Raw genomic sequence first — 12,463 nt, forward strand, 5'->3', positions numbered from 1 at the left:
AGGATCCTGGGATCGAGTCCCACGTCGGGCTTCCCGCTCTGCGGGAAGCCTGCTTCTCCCTCTCCCACTCCCCCTGCTTGTGTTCCTGCTCTCGCTATGTCTCTCTCTGTTAAATAAATAAAATCTTTAAAAAAAAAAAAAGAAGAAGAGAGTGAGTTTGCCTAGAGCCATAAAGCAACCTGACATAGAGAGGTGATTCCAAAAAGGCAGCAAACTAAAGACTCATCCCATGACTGGCAATCCCCAAGGCTAAAGTGTCCATTTGTATTTTAGATCTCACGGGTTTCCTATCCTTTCCCATTCTCAATTGTGTGGAAACCGTGCTATACTTTGTTTATAATAAGAAGAGAATGGCAGAATCCCAGACTCCCCTCGTGGACACAAGGTGGTGAAGGCATAAGACAAACACATTTGAGAACCATCTTTAGTGCTTTATATTGTTGCACAAAAGAGGGCACAAACCCAATGCTCTCAGGAGACAGGAAGAAAGAAGGCAACAGAAGTTGAAAGGATGCTAAGACTGGAGAGTACAGGACTCATCTATAGGGAATGACGACTACTCAGGGCCAGAATTTCTGCCTTCAGGATCGTGAACCCACTGTTGCTAGCATTTCCAGCTGAAAATCTAAATCTTTATTGAAAATGTCTGATATTGGAGCACCTGGGTGGCGCAGTTGGTTAAGCATCCAACTCTCGGTTTTAGCTCAGGTCATAATCTCAGGGTTCTGAGATCAAGCCCCACATTAGGCTTCCTGCTGAATGCAGTCCGCTCTCCTTCTCCCTCTGCCCCTCCTGCTTGTGTTCTCTCTCTAAAAATAAATAAATCTTTAAAAGAAAAAAAAAGAAAATGTCTGATAGGGCGCCTGGGTGGCTCAGTTGGTTAAGCGACTGCCTTCGGCTCAGGTCATGATCCCGGAGTCCCTGATCGAGTCCCGCATCAGGCTCCCTGCTCAGCAGGGAGTCTGCTTCTCCCTCTGACTCTCCCCCCTCTCATGTGCTCTCTCTCATTCTCTCTCTCTCAAATAAATAAATAAAATCTTTAAAAAAAAAAAAGAAAATGTCTGATATTTAACACAGTGAGTGGGCCCTCCAAAAAAATTAAAAAAAAAAAATACTCAGCCAGATACAGCTATGGGCATCCGATTTTCAACCTCTAGTTAAGATAAATGTCCAAAATGTTCACTGCAGTAGTTAAGTGTATAGCAAGACTGGAAACAATCTAAAATTCCAGCAATAAAAGATTGAATAAATTGAATGATGTTAAAACAAGGTTATAAGCACTAGCACACTTGGACACACACCCATGCACGCACGTGCACACACACACACACACACGCACAGATGAAGTCAACTTCAAAATAGATGGTTAAATGAGGTAATGTTAGGTCCAAAAGAGGGCCTATAGCATGCTCCCATATAAAGTGGGGAATGGGGACAATAGGAATAATGTAGGATACAAATAAAGGGGGGGGGCTTGACTATGCAAAGAAAAGCTGTGGAAGTTTATAAAAATGTCTGGTAGTTGTGGTTGGCTTTGGGGAAGAAGCTGGGAATCTGAGGAGACGAGAATCTTTTCGCTGAATATCCTATTAAAAATGTTACAATCTGGGGCGCCTGGGTGGCTCAGTCGGTTAAGCATCTGCCTTTGGTTCAGGTCATGATCTCAGGGTCCTGGGATCTAGCCCGGCATCGGGCTCCCTGCTCAGTGGGGAGTCTGCTTCTCCCTCTGCCCCCCTCCCCCCGTTTGTGCTCTCCCTCTCTCTCTCTCTCAAATAAAATCTTTAAAAAAAATGTTACAGGGCGCCTGGGTGGCTCAGATGGTTAAGCGTCTGCCTTCGGCTCGGGTCGTGATCCCAGGGTCCTGGGATCGAGTCCCGCATCGGGCTCTCTGCTCCTTGGGAGCCTGCTTCTCCCTCTGCCTCTCTCTCTCTCTGTCTCTCATGAATAAATAAAAATCTTAAAAAAAAAAAAAAATGTTACAGGGCGCCTGGGTAGCTCAGTCGTTAGGCGTCTGCCTTCGGCTCAGGTCATGATCCCAGGGTCCTGGGATTGAGCCCCGTGTTGGGCTCCCTGCTCGGCGGGAGGCCTGCCTCTCCCTCTCCCACTGCCCCTGCTTGTGTTCCCTCTCTTGCTGTCTCTCTGTCAAATAAATAAATAAAACCTTTAAAAAATAAATAAAAAATAAAAAAAATGTTACAATCTGGGGGCACCTGGGTGGCTCAGTCAATTGAGTGTCCTATTCTTGATTTCAGCTCAGGTGGTGATCTCAGGGTCAGTCCTATGTCAGGCTCCACGCTCAGTGGGTAGTCTGCTTAAAAGATTCACTTCCTCTGCCCCTCCCCCCTCTCTAAAATAAATAAATCAATCTTTATTTTTAAAATGTTGCAATCTGGGGCACCTAGCCAGCTCTGTTGAGCATGCAATTCTTGATATCTGGATTGTGAGTTCAGCCCACACTGGATATAGAGCTCACTTAAAAAAAAATTAAGTTTTTAAAAAGATTTTTTATTTATTTTTAAGTAATCTGAGCCTAGCTGGCTTAGTTGGAAGAGCACTGGACTCTTCATCTTGGGGTTGTGAATTCAAGCCCTATATTGGGTATAGACATTCCTTAAATAATTGAAACTTTAAAAAGTTACAATCTTCTCCCCAAGTATATATATTATTTTTAGCTTTTAAAAAGTTAGTAACTTTTTGGGGCACGTGGGTGGCTCAGTCGTTAATTGTCTGCCTTCGGCTCAGGTCATGATCCCAGAGTCCTGGGATCGAGCCCCGCATCGGGCTCCCTGCTCAGTGGGAGGCCTGCTCCTCCCTCTCCCACTCCCCCTGCTTGTGTTCCTGCTCTCGCTCTCTTTCTGTCAAATAAATAAAATCTTAAAAAAAAAAAAAGTTAGTAAATTTTTGAGAAATAATAACAAAACAACAGCAAGGCACTCTGCATATGGCTTAGAGATGCCAAGAAGGGGGATGTGTTCTCCATGGTTAAGAGTGGGGAGAAAGAGGGTCAGTGAGTTTTCTCCTTAATTTCTTGGCTTCTCTTTGTGTTTCCCCCCTCTACCACTTCTGTGTCTCTCATTTCTAGCTTGTCAACATCTGTTTCTCTTCCCCTCACGACACCCCTGTGCCCACATCTCCCTTCTCCTCAAAAAGGAGGAGCTGATGAATAAATGAAAAGGGAGAATAACTGGAATATAACATTAGAATGGCCCCCAAATCCAGGACACTGGAAAAGCAGGCACACAATAAATGCTGTTAGCTGATATTATTTACCAACTGGGCGCCTCCTACTTATCCGGAGGCACAGCCCAGACCTAGCTCATTTTCCCAGTGGCACCATCACTCCTTCCTTTGTTCCCCCACTGCTTGATCCCTGTCTCTATTGTGGTCCCTTTTACAGTATTATAATAACCTATTTACGTGTCCGTCTGCTCCATTCCATCTTGTGGATCATGAACAGCAGAGACAGTCTTATTCATCTTCGTAGGTTCAGCACCCAGAACAGTGTTTCCTCAATAACAATTTTCTAGAAAACCAATCTAGCCCCACCGGGAAACCTGTGATTCCCAAACATGCTATGGAACTTTATGACTCTGTACCTAAGCACCCGTGCCTTTCCTGGCTCCTCTACCCACCTCCACTTGGTAAATCCATTCTTTCGTTTTTTTCTGCTCATATTTTTCATGCTCCAGGTCCAAGAGGTAGCTGAAATGTCACTTTTCCTGTGAAGTCATCTTTGATCCCTCCTACCCTTCCCACTTATTTCTAGGTTTATATCCCTCTGGCATTTTATAACATCTATCTTTACTTATTAGTTCTCTTGGATACCTTTTTCCTTTCCTCAGCAGATCATTGAGAACCTGATGTGTAGTACCGTGCATGGCATATAACAAATTAGGGGCCATCAATTCAGTGTATCATAATCACCCACATGTTTTCTTAAAAATACTCATTTGTGGGGGGGGCCTAAGTGGCTCAGTCAGTAAAACATCCAACTCTTGATCTCAGCTCAGGTCTTGATCTCAGGGTCGTGAGCTCAAGCCCCACACTGGGCATGGACCCTACTTTAAAACAAAAAAAACCTGGGGCGCCTGGGTGGCTCATTCGTTTAGCGGCTGCCTTCAGCTCAGGTCATGATCCCAGGGTCCTGGGATCGAGCTCCACATCAGGCTCCCTGCTCGGCAGGAAGCCTGCTTCTCCCTCTCCCGCTCCCCCTTCTTGTGTTCCCTCTCTCGCTGTGTCTCGCTCTGTCAAATAAATAAAATCTTAAAAAAAAAACACAAAAAACAAAAAAAACCTGATTTGTAGGGCCCCATCCTTAAGAGCCTCATTCAATAAGATTTTTTTTTAATTTTTAAAAAGATTTATTCATCTATTTGAGAGACAGAGAGAGCGAGCAGAGCAAGAGGGAGAGAATATCCAAGCAAAATACCCCTGACCAAGGGGCTCAGTCTCACGAGCCATGAGATCAGAATCTGAACCAAAACCAAGACTTGGATGCTTGACTGACTGAGCCACCCAGGCACCCCCTCATTCAATAGATTTAAGGCAAAACTCAAAATCATTCTCACCCTGAGGGGCACCTGGGTGGCTCAGTCAGTTAAGCATCTGCCTTCAGCTCGGGTCATGATCCCAGGGTCCTGGGATCGAGCCGTGCGTCAAGCTCCCTGCTCAGCAGAGAGCCTGCTTCTCCCTCTCCCTCTGCCTGCCACTCTGCCTTCTTGTGCTCTCTGTCAAATAAATAAATAAAATCTTTAAAAAATTTTAAATTATTCTCACCCTGAAACTAATAATACACTATATGTTAACTAACTTGAATTTAAAAAAAAAACCCACAATACTCTAAATTATTCTCTGATAGCTGATGGGCAGGCAGGGTTAAGAACCTCTGTAGCAGATATGAAAACTTATGCTAAAGACCTGTATCTTCATTGACAATAAAGATCCATTCCAGTAGCCTGAACCAATTCTGAAGGTTTCTCCCACTTAAGAAACACAGGGACATAGGGACATATGGTGTCTTCCTCACTGATGCGCTGGTTCCTTACTATAAAACTGATACACTTTGGAGGGTCTATGGAAGGGCAGCAAAAGTAGTAGAATGTGCTGGGCCCAACCAAGGTAATGGCACAGGTGAACAGAGACCAGGAAAAAAAGCTTTATTTGGACTGAGAGGTGGAGAATGAGAAGGACCTAAGCCAGCCTATTGAACTAAGGAGTGAGATTCCAAAATGGCAAGCAGAGCTTATCAACCAAATGGACTCCACCTCCCAGCAGCCTTACAGTTAGTACAATCAATAAAGGCTGCTGGGAAATCTATTTGCCACTAAATCACCAAAGTGTGCCAGCCACCATTACAAAAACGGCACAGTTTCTTTTTTTCCATAATTAAATTTCCACAACACCTAACAACTACAAGTATTGCAAAAGAAAGTTTTAAAAAACCACATTTTACAGATCTTAAACTCATCTTCGGCATTTAGCTACAAGGTCTCACCATCCTCAAAAAATAGTTCTCCTGCTAAACTCATCAGCTTAAAGTTCTACCCAAGTAGTGAGAAGATGGTTTTTGCTAGCCCATGGCAATTCTTTTCCCATTCTCCCTAGCCAGTTAGGGCTGAACAGCAGAGTAAGGCTCAGATTGGGGGATGAGGGAGAAGGGGCACAAGGGCTAATTTTCCCCAGTACAAGATGGCATCTGAAGCTTGATGGGAGAGCAGAACTGGAGAGGCTTGAGGGAAGGGTCCAGGCCCTGTATTCAGTCAGAGTCACTGCTGGAAGAGGAGGAGGAGGAGGAGGAATGCTGTAATGGGAAAGGGGAAAGGAGACAGCATCAGATCCAATGACCTTTGATCACTCCATGGGACATTCTTTGGTGCTCTACCCCTCCACCCAAGCACCCCTTGCTTCCTAAGAAGGTGAGGAGTCTTGAAACAGACTGATCCTTAAACAGCAAAAGCAAACATTTCCTTCAGCAGTGAACATACAGGAATGGATTAAACCCTCCTAAATCAGTGCACAGAAGTGAATAGTGCTTTTAGAACATGTTTCCAATTTTCTTTACCTGAGCCAGTGCCGAGGCAGGGAATAAATTATAGGTGCTAGCATAGCATAGTGCTAGGAGACAGCTGCTACCTTACAAATGCTTACTGACTGGCTGCATGGAAAGTTCGTGTAGCTGTGGGTCCAAGACAAGTAAGTAGAACCAGCATCTGGGTGCCCATCAATCTCTACTTTTTCCTAAGCCCCAAATGGGAGAAAGTGAGGAAAGTGGGAGAGAAGGTGAGGAGAGTCCTAGTCAAGGTTCTTCAGATGCACACTCCCATCACAACTGTCATCAAAAACATTTTTTAGTCTCTCCCCGGTAATTTCTCCCCCCATTCAACCTCATCTTTCCTTCTCCTCAAACTTCTACCAAAGATCCAGAACCAGGAAGTAGTGCCCAAAGCCCTAAGGCAAATAAACACTAGGCAGTAAAATGTAAATTAAGGCCTCCTCAAGATCCAGGCTGGTTCTGTCCTTCCAGAGTTGTTCTGAGAGCTACTTGTTAGTTAACACTCTTCTAGAGTGCAGAAGATACTCGCCTTGGGGCTGAGCATGAAATTTAGGTTTTGTTTGAGGCTGAGAGCCACTGAGTCCTGCTGGGTGGTAGGACAAAAGGTCCCTGTAATTAACACAAAACCTTGAGAACACTGAAGGTGGGTGTGTCTAACTTGCTAAAACAAGCATCTGGGGATGGGAGTGGAGCAAAAGTTCTGGGAGAGAAACAGACAGACAGGAAGGGCTTTGGATTCTGGTATCTATTCTAAGGCTCAGCATAGCCCCTCCTTGACAGAAGGCCCAATTAGCCTAATATTTCAAGATTATCAGATTCTTACCAGTGGGAATACTTTACAAAGAAGAACCATCTACCAGAGCAACACAATGGCTGCTCCATGTCTTCAGACTGCAAATCTCCCCTTGCCCACTCCTGCTAGCCTAGTCCCTCTGTGAGGGCACCCCTTCCTAGCCAGGCTCCAGAGGGCACTGACCTTGCCATGCTTGTGGTGTTTGTGCATCTTTTTATGAGCTTTCTTCATTTTCTTCCGCATCTTCTTGTCCATCACCATCCCCGGTCCTACCATGCCGGGTGCCACGGGATTCACAAGAGGCGTACCAGGAGCAGGTGGTGGGTAAGGAGGTGGGTAGGGACCTAGGGGTTGGCATCCTGGATACCCTGGTTGTGGCACAGAATGAGGGGGCCCACCTGGGGGGAAAGCTGGATTCCCCTGGGGAACTCCTGGGGGAGTTGGAAAGGGGCCTGGAGGATAGGCAGGATTTACAGGTGGTGGATGGGCAGGATTGGAACCTCCAGGGTACCCGACGTTAGGGGGATATGGATTTGGTCCTGGCTGCCCTGATGGAAGAAGCAAAGAATAAATTAAGATTAGAACAGCTCAAAGTCTCTGACAACAAACAAGGACAAAAAAGAAGGGGATTCAGTTTCTCACTCAATACTTAAACGGAAATGCAAAGGTGAGGAAGGAGAATGGGGCGGAGGGGAGACAAACCTGCATAGCAGAGAAAAGGTAAGAGCTCTGGCAGGGCTGGGGAAGAGAGGGAGACTAGTAAAGTCTAAGGAAAGAGTATTGGTCAGCTGTGGTTTGACTGCTTTGGCAGGTGGGAGAGGGGGAGGAAAAACTGACAGAAACTTCCTACTGTGGGGCTCATCTGAAAAGGGGTTGCGGTGGGAAAAGAGATCCCCCCCAAACACCTACCGGCATTGGGATTCCACATGTTCAGGTGTTTCCTCCGGCCTGAGGAGAAAGAAATGAAGGCAAAAAGCTGACGGCGCAGAGGTGGGAGGGGACTTAAAGACCGAGCCCAAACCCAACGCCTCTCGGAGAGACTCAAAGAACTACCACGACCTCCACATAGATATTTTTTTCCACCCGTTCCTTCGCCCTCAGCACCTATTTTTTTCCTTCCTTTCTAACTATTGGGATCTAGCTCCCAGGGCCCCTCCACCTTATACTACCTCTGGCCGCAGCTGCAGGTCTCTAACTCCTCAGTAGAGGGGCAGAGTCCGCGAATCTCACTGTCCTCATTCTTGACCTCCCTTTCCGTGACTAAGTCCGGAAGACTTTCAGCACCCACAGGCTACGGAAGGATCTTAATTTCACCACCCCCACCCCAGGAGTGGGGGAGGGAGACAGGACCCGCCTCTCGGCGAAAAGGAAAAGGCGTTCAGAAAAGATCCTCGACCGCTTACTTATGTAGGCACACCCCCTTCCACATTAAATAGGCCAAATAGAGATCCTAGCTCCTAGTTGCGAAGGGACCCCTGACCTACGGACGAGGAAAGGAGGAAATTGAAGAATCCAGATGCCCCCTCACCTTTACACCACAGCCTGGGCTTGACTCATCTTTGGTTCTCACTTCCTGGTCACCCCCACCCTAGGCTTCAGCACCTGCCTCTGCTACCACCTAATTGGCAATCGCTTTGTCTTTCGGCGTACTGATTGGAGAACACACACGTCAATCACTCTAGTCCCAGCTAGGCTGGTGAACAACGGTTGCAATAAGGGCTCTGCAGGGAACTAGGCGGGTGCAGAGGAGTGGGCGGGCCGGAAATCGCTGGGGGCGGGACCAAGAGAGATCTAGGAGAGGGCGGAGCCAGGTTCTGGGCAAAGTCCCTTGAGAGGTAGCCAGGGAGCTCAGCATGTGCCCTCTGAGCCCCTAGTTCGGTGGGTGCGACACCTTGTAAGGTGAATAATACACCGTGGTAAGTATTGTAACACGGATATACGGAGAGCGCTTAAGAGAAGGCGGAGAGCTGCTGAGTCTCAACCCCCCGCCTCAATTTCGCCACCTCCCACCGATCCCCCCGTGGAAAGTAAAGAAACATTCTTGGGGGAAATACAAAGATTTCCTAATCCCTCGTAGGATTCCCTATCTCAGTTGCATACCTCCGCCCAGCTGTCGAATTGCATAAGGCAGAAACCAAGGAGGTCATGCTTGATGGCTCTCTCCTTCACCTTTCCCTTGTCCCCTTCCAACACCACAAAGAGTTCGTTTTGTCTCCCAAATAAATCTGAATTCCTTCCACTTCTCTCCATCTTCCCTGCTCCCAACCTGTCATTATCTCTCGACTGGATTGCTGCAATGGCCTCTTTAAAAAAAAAAAAGTCACAATCAACAAGCTCGATTTAATAAACACAGAAATCCATGCACCCAAAACTTAAAAATACTCATTCTTCCTAAGCATACTTAGAACATTTATTTAAAAATTGGTCTCAACCAATATAATTCAAATTTCGAAGAATTGTACAATACATACCACATTCTCTCTTCACAATATAAAATATAAATACAAACATACATCTGGAAATTTAAGAAAACAAACAAAACGCCTTTCAAAGAACTCTGGGTTAGGGGCGCCTGGGTGGCTCAGTTGGTTAAGCTACTGCCTTCGGCTCAGGTCATGATCCTGGAGTCCTACATCGGGCTCCCTGCTCAGCAGGGAGTCTGCTTCTCCCTCTGACCCTCCCCCCTCTCATGCTCTCTATCTCATTCTCTCTCAAATAAATAAATAAAATCTAAAAAAAAAAAAAAAAAAGAACTCTGGGTTAAAGAATAAACCATGATGGAAATTAAATACTTTGAACTAAGCCATAATGAAAATACTACACACCAAATTTGTGGGATACAAAAAATAGGAAGAAGATAAATTTTATAATGAGTTTATCATCTTGAATTAAGGACTTTGATAGATTGTTTAAATATTTTTTATTTTGAAATAATTTTTAGACTCATGAGAATTTGCAAAAAAAAAAAAAAAAAGGAATTCCCATGTATTTTACCCTTTACCGAGATTCCCCCAATGATAATATCTTACATAACTATAGTGCATTTTTTTTAAAGATTTTATTTATTTATCGGAGAGAGAGAGACACAGCGAGAGAGGTAAGACAAGCAGGGGCAGTGGGAGAGGAAGAAGCAGGCTTCCCACGGAGCAGGGAGCCCAATGCGGGGCTCGATCTCAGGACCCTGGGATCATGACCTGAGCTGAAGGCAGTTATCTAATGACTGAGCCACCCAGGCACCCCATAACTATAGTAAATTTTGATATACTTTCCTATCAGCTTTATACTAAACATTTGAGATGAATTAGAATATTTCCCGTTTTCTTAAGCTCTAGGGCAATTTATATCTACACTATTTCTTTCTGGGAAAATTGGGTTTGAAAGAAATTATTGATGTGTCTGTATGGGCATAATGCCTTTTAGAAGTTAAATATTTCAAACTATTTCTTTTTTTTTTTTAAGCACGCTTAATGAGATATAGTTCATATACCATACAATCCATCTACATAAAGCATACCATTTGATGGTTTTCAGCATATTCAGAGCACTGTGCAACCATCACCATTATCTAATGTTAGAATATTTTTGTGCCTCCTAAAAAGAATCCCAGGCCCATTAGCAGTCAAGCAGGCAATCCTCATTTGCCTCCCTATTTCTCCTCATCCCCCACCCAGCTCTAAGTAACCATTAATCAACATTCTGTCTATAAATTTGCCTATTCTCGACATTTCATATAAATGGAAAATGTACAATATGTGGACTTTTATGACTGGCTTCTTTCACTTAGTGTAATATTTTCAAGGTTCATCCATGTTGTCCTATGAATCAGTACTTCACTCCTTTTTATGAAGGAAGTACTAAATAACATGCCACTGAATGGATATACCACATCTTGTTGTATCTATTCATCGGATGATGGATATTTTAATTGTTTTTGCTTTTTGCCTATTATGAATATTGCTGCTATGACAATTCATGTACAAATTTTTGTTGAGCATATGTTTTCAATTCTATTGGGTATGCCTGCAAGAGGAATTCCTGGGTCATATGGTAACTCTGTGTTTCACTTTTCCAGGAACTGCCAGACTGTTTTCCAAAATAGCCACATCATTTTACATTCCCACCAGCAATGTAGAAAGGTTCCAATTTCTCCACATCTGGCCCAACACTTGTTACTGTGTTTATCAGTATAGCCATTCTAGTAGGTATGAAATGGTGTCTTCAGTGGCTTTGCATTATCTTTAAGACAAAGATCAAAATTATTTTTACATGTATGTATTAATTTTTGTTGAATAGGTAATATGTTCACATGATTTGAAAATGTAAAAGGGTAAGAGGTATAAAGTGAAAAGTCTCCCTCCCACTCTTGTTCTTCATCTACTCAGCTTCCCCCAACCTATGCAACCCCTGTAGTTTCTTGTGTATACTTCCACAGTTTCTTCATTACAATCAAGCAAATACTGATATAAATGTATATCCCCCCATTTTAAATATAAAAACTAGTTATGCAGAGTTTAATTTGCAACTTTCGGGACGCCTGGGTGGCTCAGTCGGTTAAGCGTCTGCCTTCAGCTCAGGTCATGATCCCAGGGTCCTGGGATCAAGTCCCGCATCGGGCTCCCTGCTCCACGGGGAGCCTGCTTCTCCCTCTGCCTCTGTCTCTCTCTCTCTCTCTCATGAATAAATAAATAAAATCTTAAAAAAAAAAATTTGCAATTTCCCCCCACTTAGTACATCTTGGAGATATTTTCATATCAGTACACAGAGTGTGTCCTCAGTCTTTTTCGCAACTTCATTTTATTCTTTTGTATGATGTACCATAATCAATTTGACCAGTCAATGGATATTTGTGTTGTTTTCAGTATTCTGCTATTAAAAACAATGTTGCAGTAAATAACCTTGTATATATGTCATTTAACATATTTTCACTTTTTATAGTTATTGATGAATTACTCTCTATAGAGGTTATATTTATTTACATTGTCACCACCAAAATGTGAGTGTCTATTTCCCCCAAGGCATTCAGTAAAGAAATACTCAAAATCTTGTTACTGTAGCCTGCAGTGGTCTTGCCCTATTATCCCTCTGGTCTCTTCTCATACTCTTCACTCCTGGCTTTCTGCCCTCCAACCCCTAAGCTTTTTTCATCCCTCCAGATCTTGGTTCCTTTTGCAGGAGGGCCTTTGCACTTACTGCCTTCAGCCTGGAATGTACCCCATCTCTCTCCACTTTGCCTAATTAACTCCTGATCATTCATCAGCTCTCAGCTCCAGAATCACTTCTTCAGGAAATCCTGTTTGACACTCTAGTCAGATGAGATTCCTATGTTGTAAAATGTTGTAGAAGCTTGCCTTTCATTTAGCACACCCATCTCAGTTTATAATTATACATGAATTAATCGATGATTACTTGATTAATATCAGCTTCCTAGGGGCGCCTGGGTGGCTCAGTCATTAAGCATCTGCCTTTGGCTCAGGTCATGATCCCAGGGTCCTCAGATCGAGCCCCACATCGGGCTCCCTGCTCAGTGGGGAGCCTGCTTCTCCCTCTCCCACTCCCCCTGCTTGTGTTCCCTCTCTCGCTGTGTCTCTGTCAAAATAAATAAATAAAATCTTAAAAAA

The 12,463-nt window shown here is 44.2% G+C and overlaps 1 protein-coding gene across 1 annotated transcript; it reads right to left on the bottom strand.

Annotated features, from left to right (window-relative positions):
- Positions 1 to 5,141: 5,141 nt before the first annotated feature.
- On the bottom strand, positions 5,142 to 8,421 carry PRR13 (proline rich 13). The gene is made up of 4 exons (XM_021686718.1): positions 8,374 to 8,421; positions 7,755 to 7,793; positions 7,029 to 7,393; positions 5,142 to 5,800 (listed from the first exon to the last, which is right to left on the bottom strand). The coding sequence occupies exons 2-4, from the start codon at positions 7,771 to 7,773 to the stop codon at positions 5,756 to 5,758; spliced, it is 429 nt and encodes a 142-aa protein (XP_021542393.1). The 5' UTR covers positions 7,774 to 7,793; positions 8,374 to 8,421; the 3' UTR covers positions 5,142 to 5,755.
- Positions 8,422 to 12,463: the final 4,042 nt, after the last annotated feature.

Source organism: Neomonachus schauinslandi, chromosome 5 (assembly GCF_002201575.2).
Source record: "Neomonachus schauinslandi chromosome 5, ASM220157v2, whole genome shotgun sequence".
Lineage (NCBI taxonomy): Eukaryota > Metazoa > Chordata > Mammalia > Carnivora > Phocidae > Neomonachus > Neomonachus schauinslandi.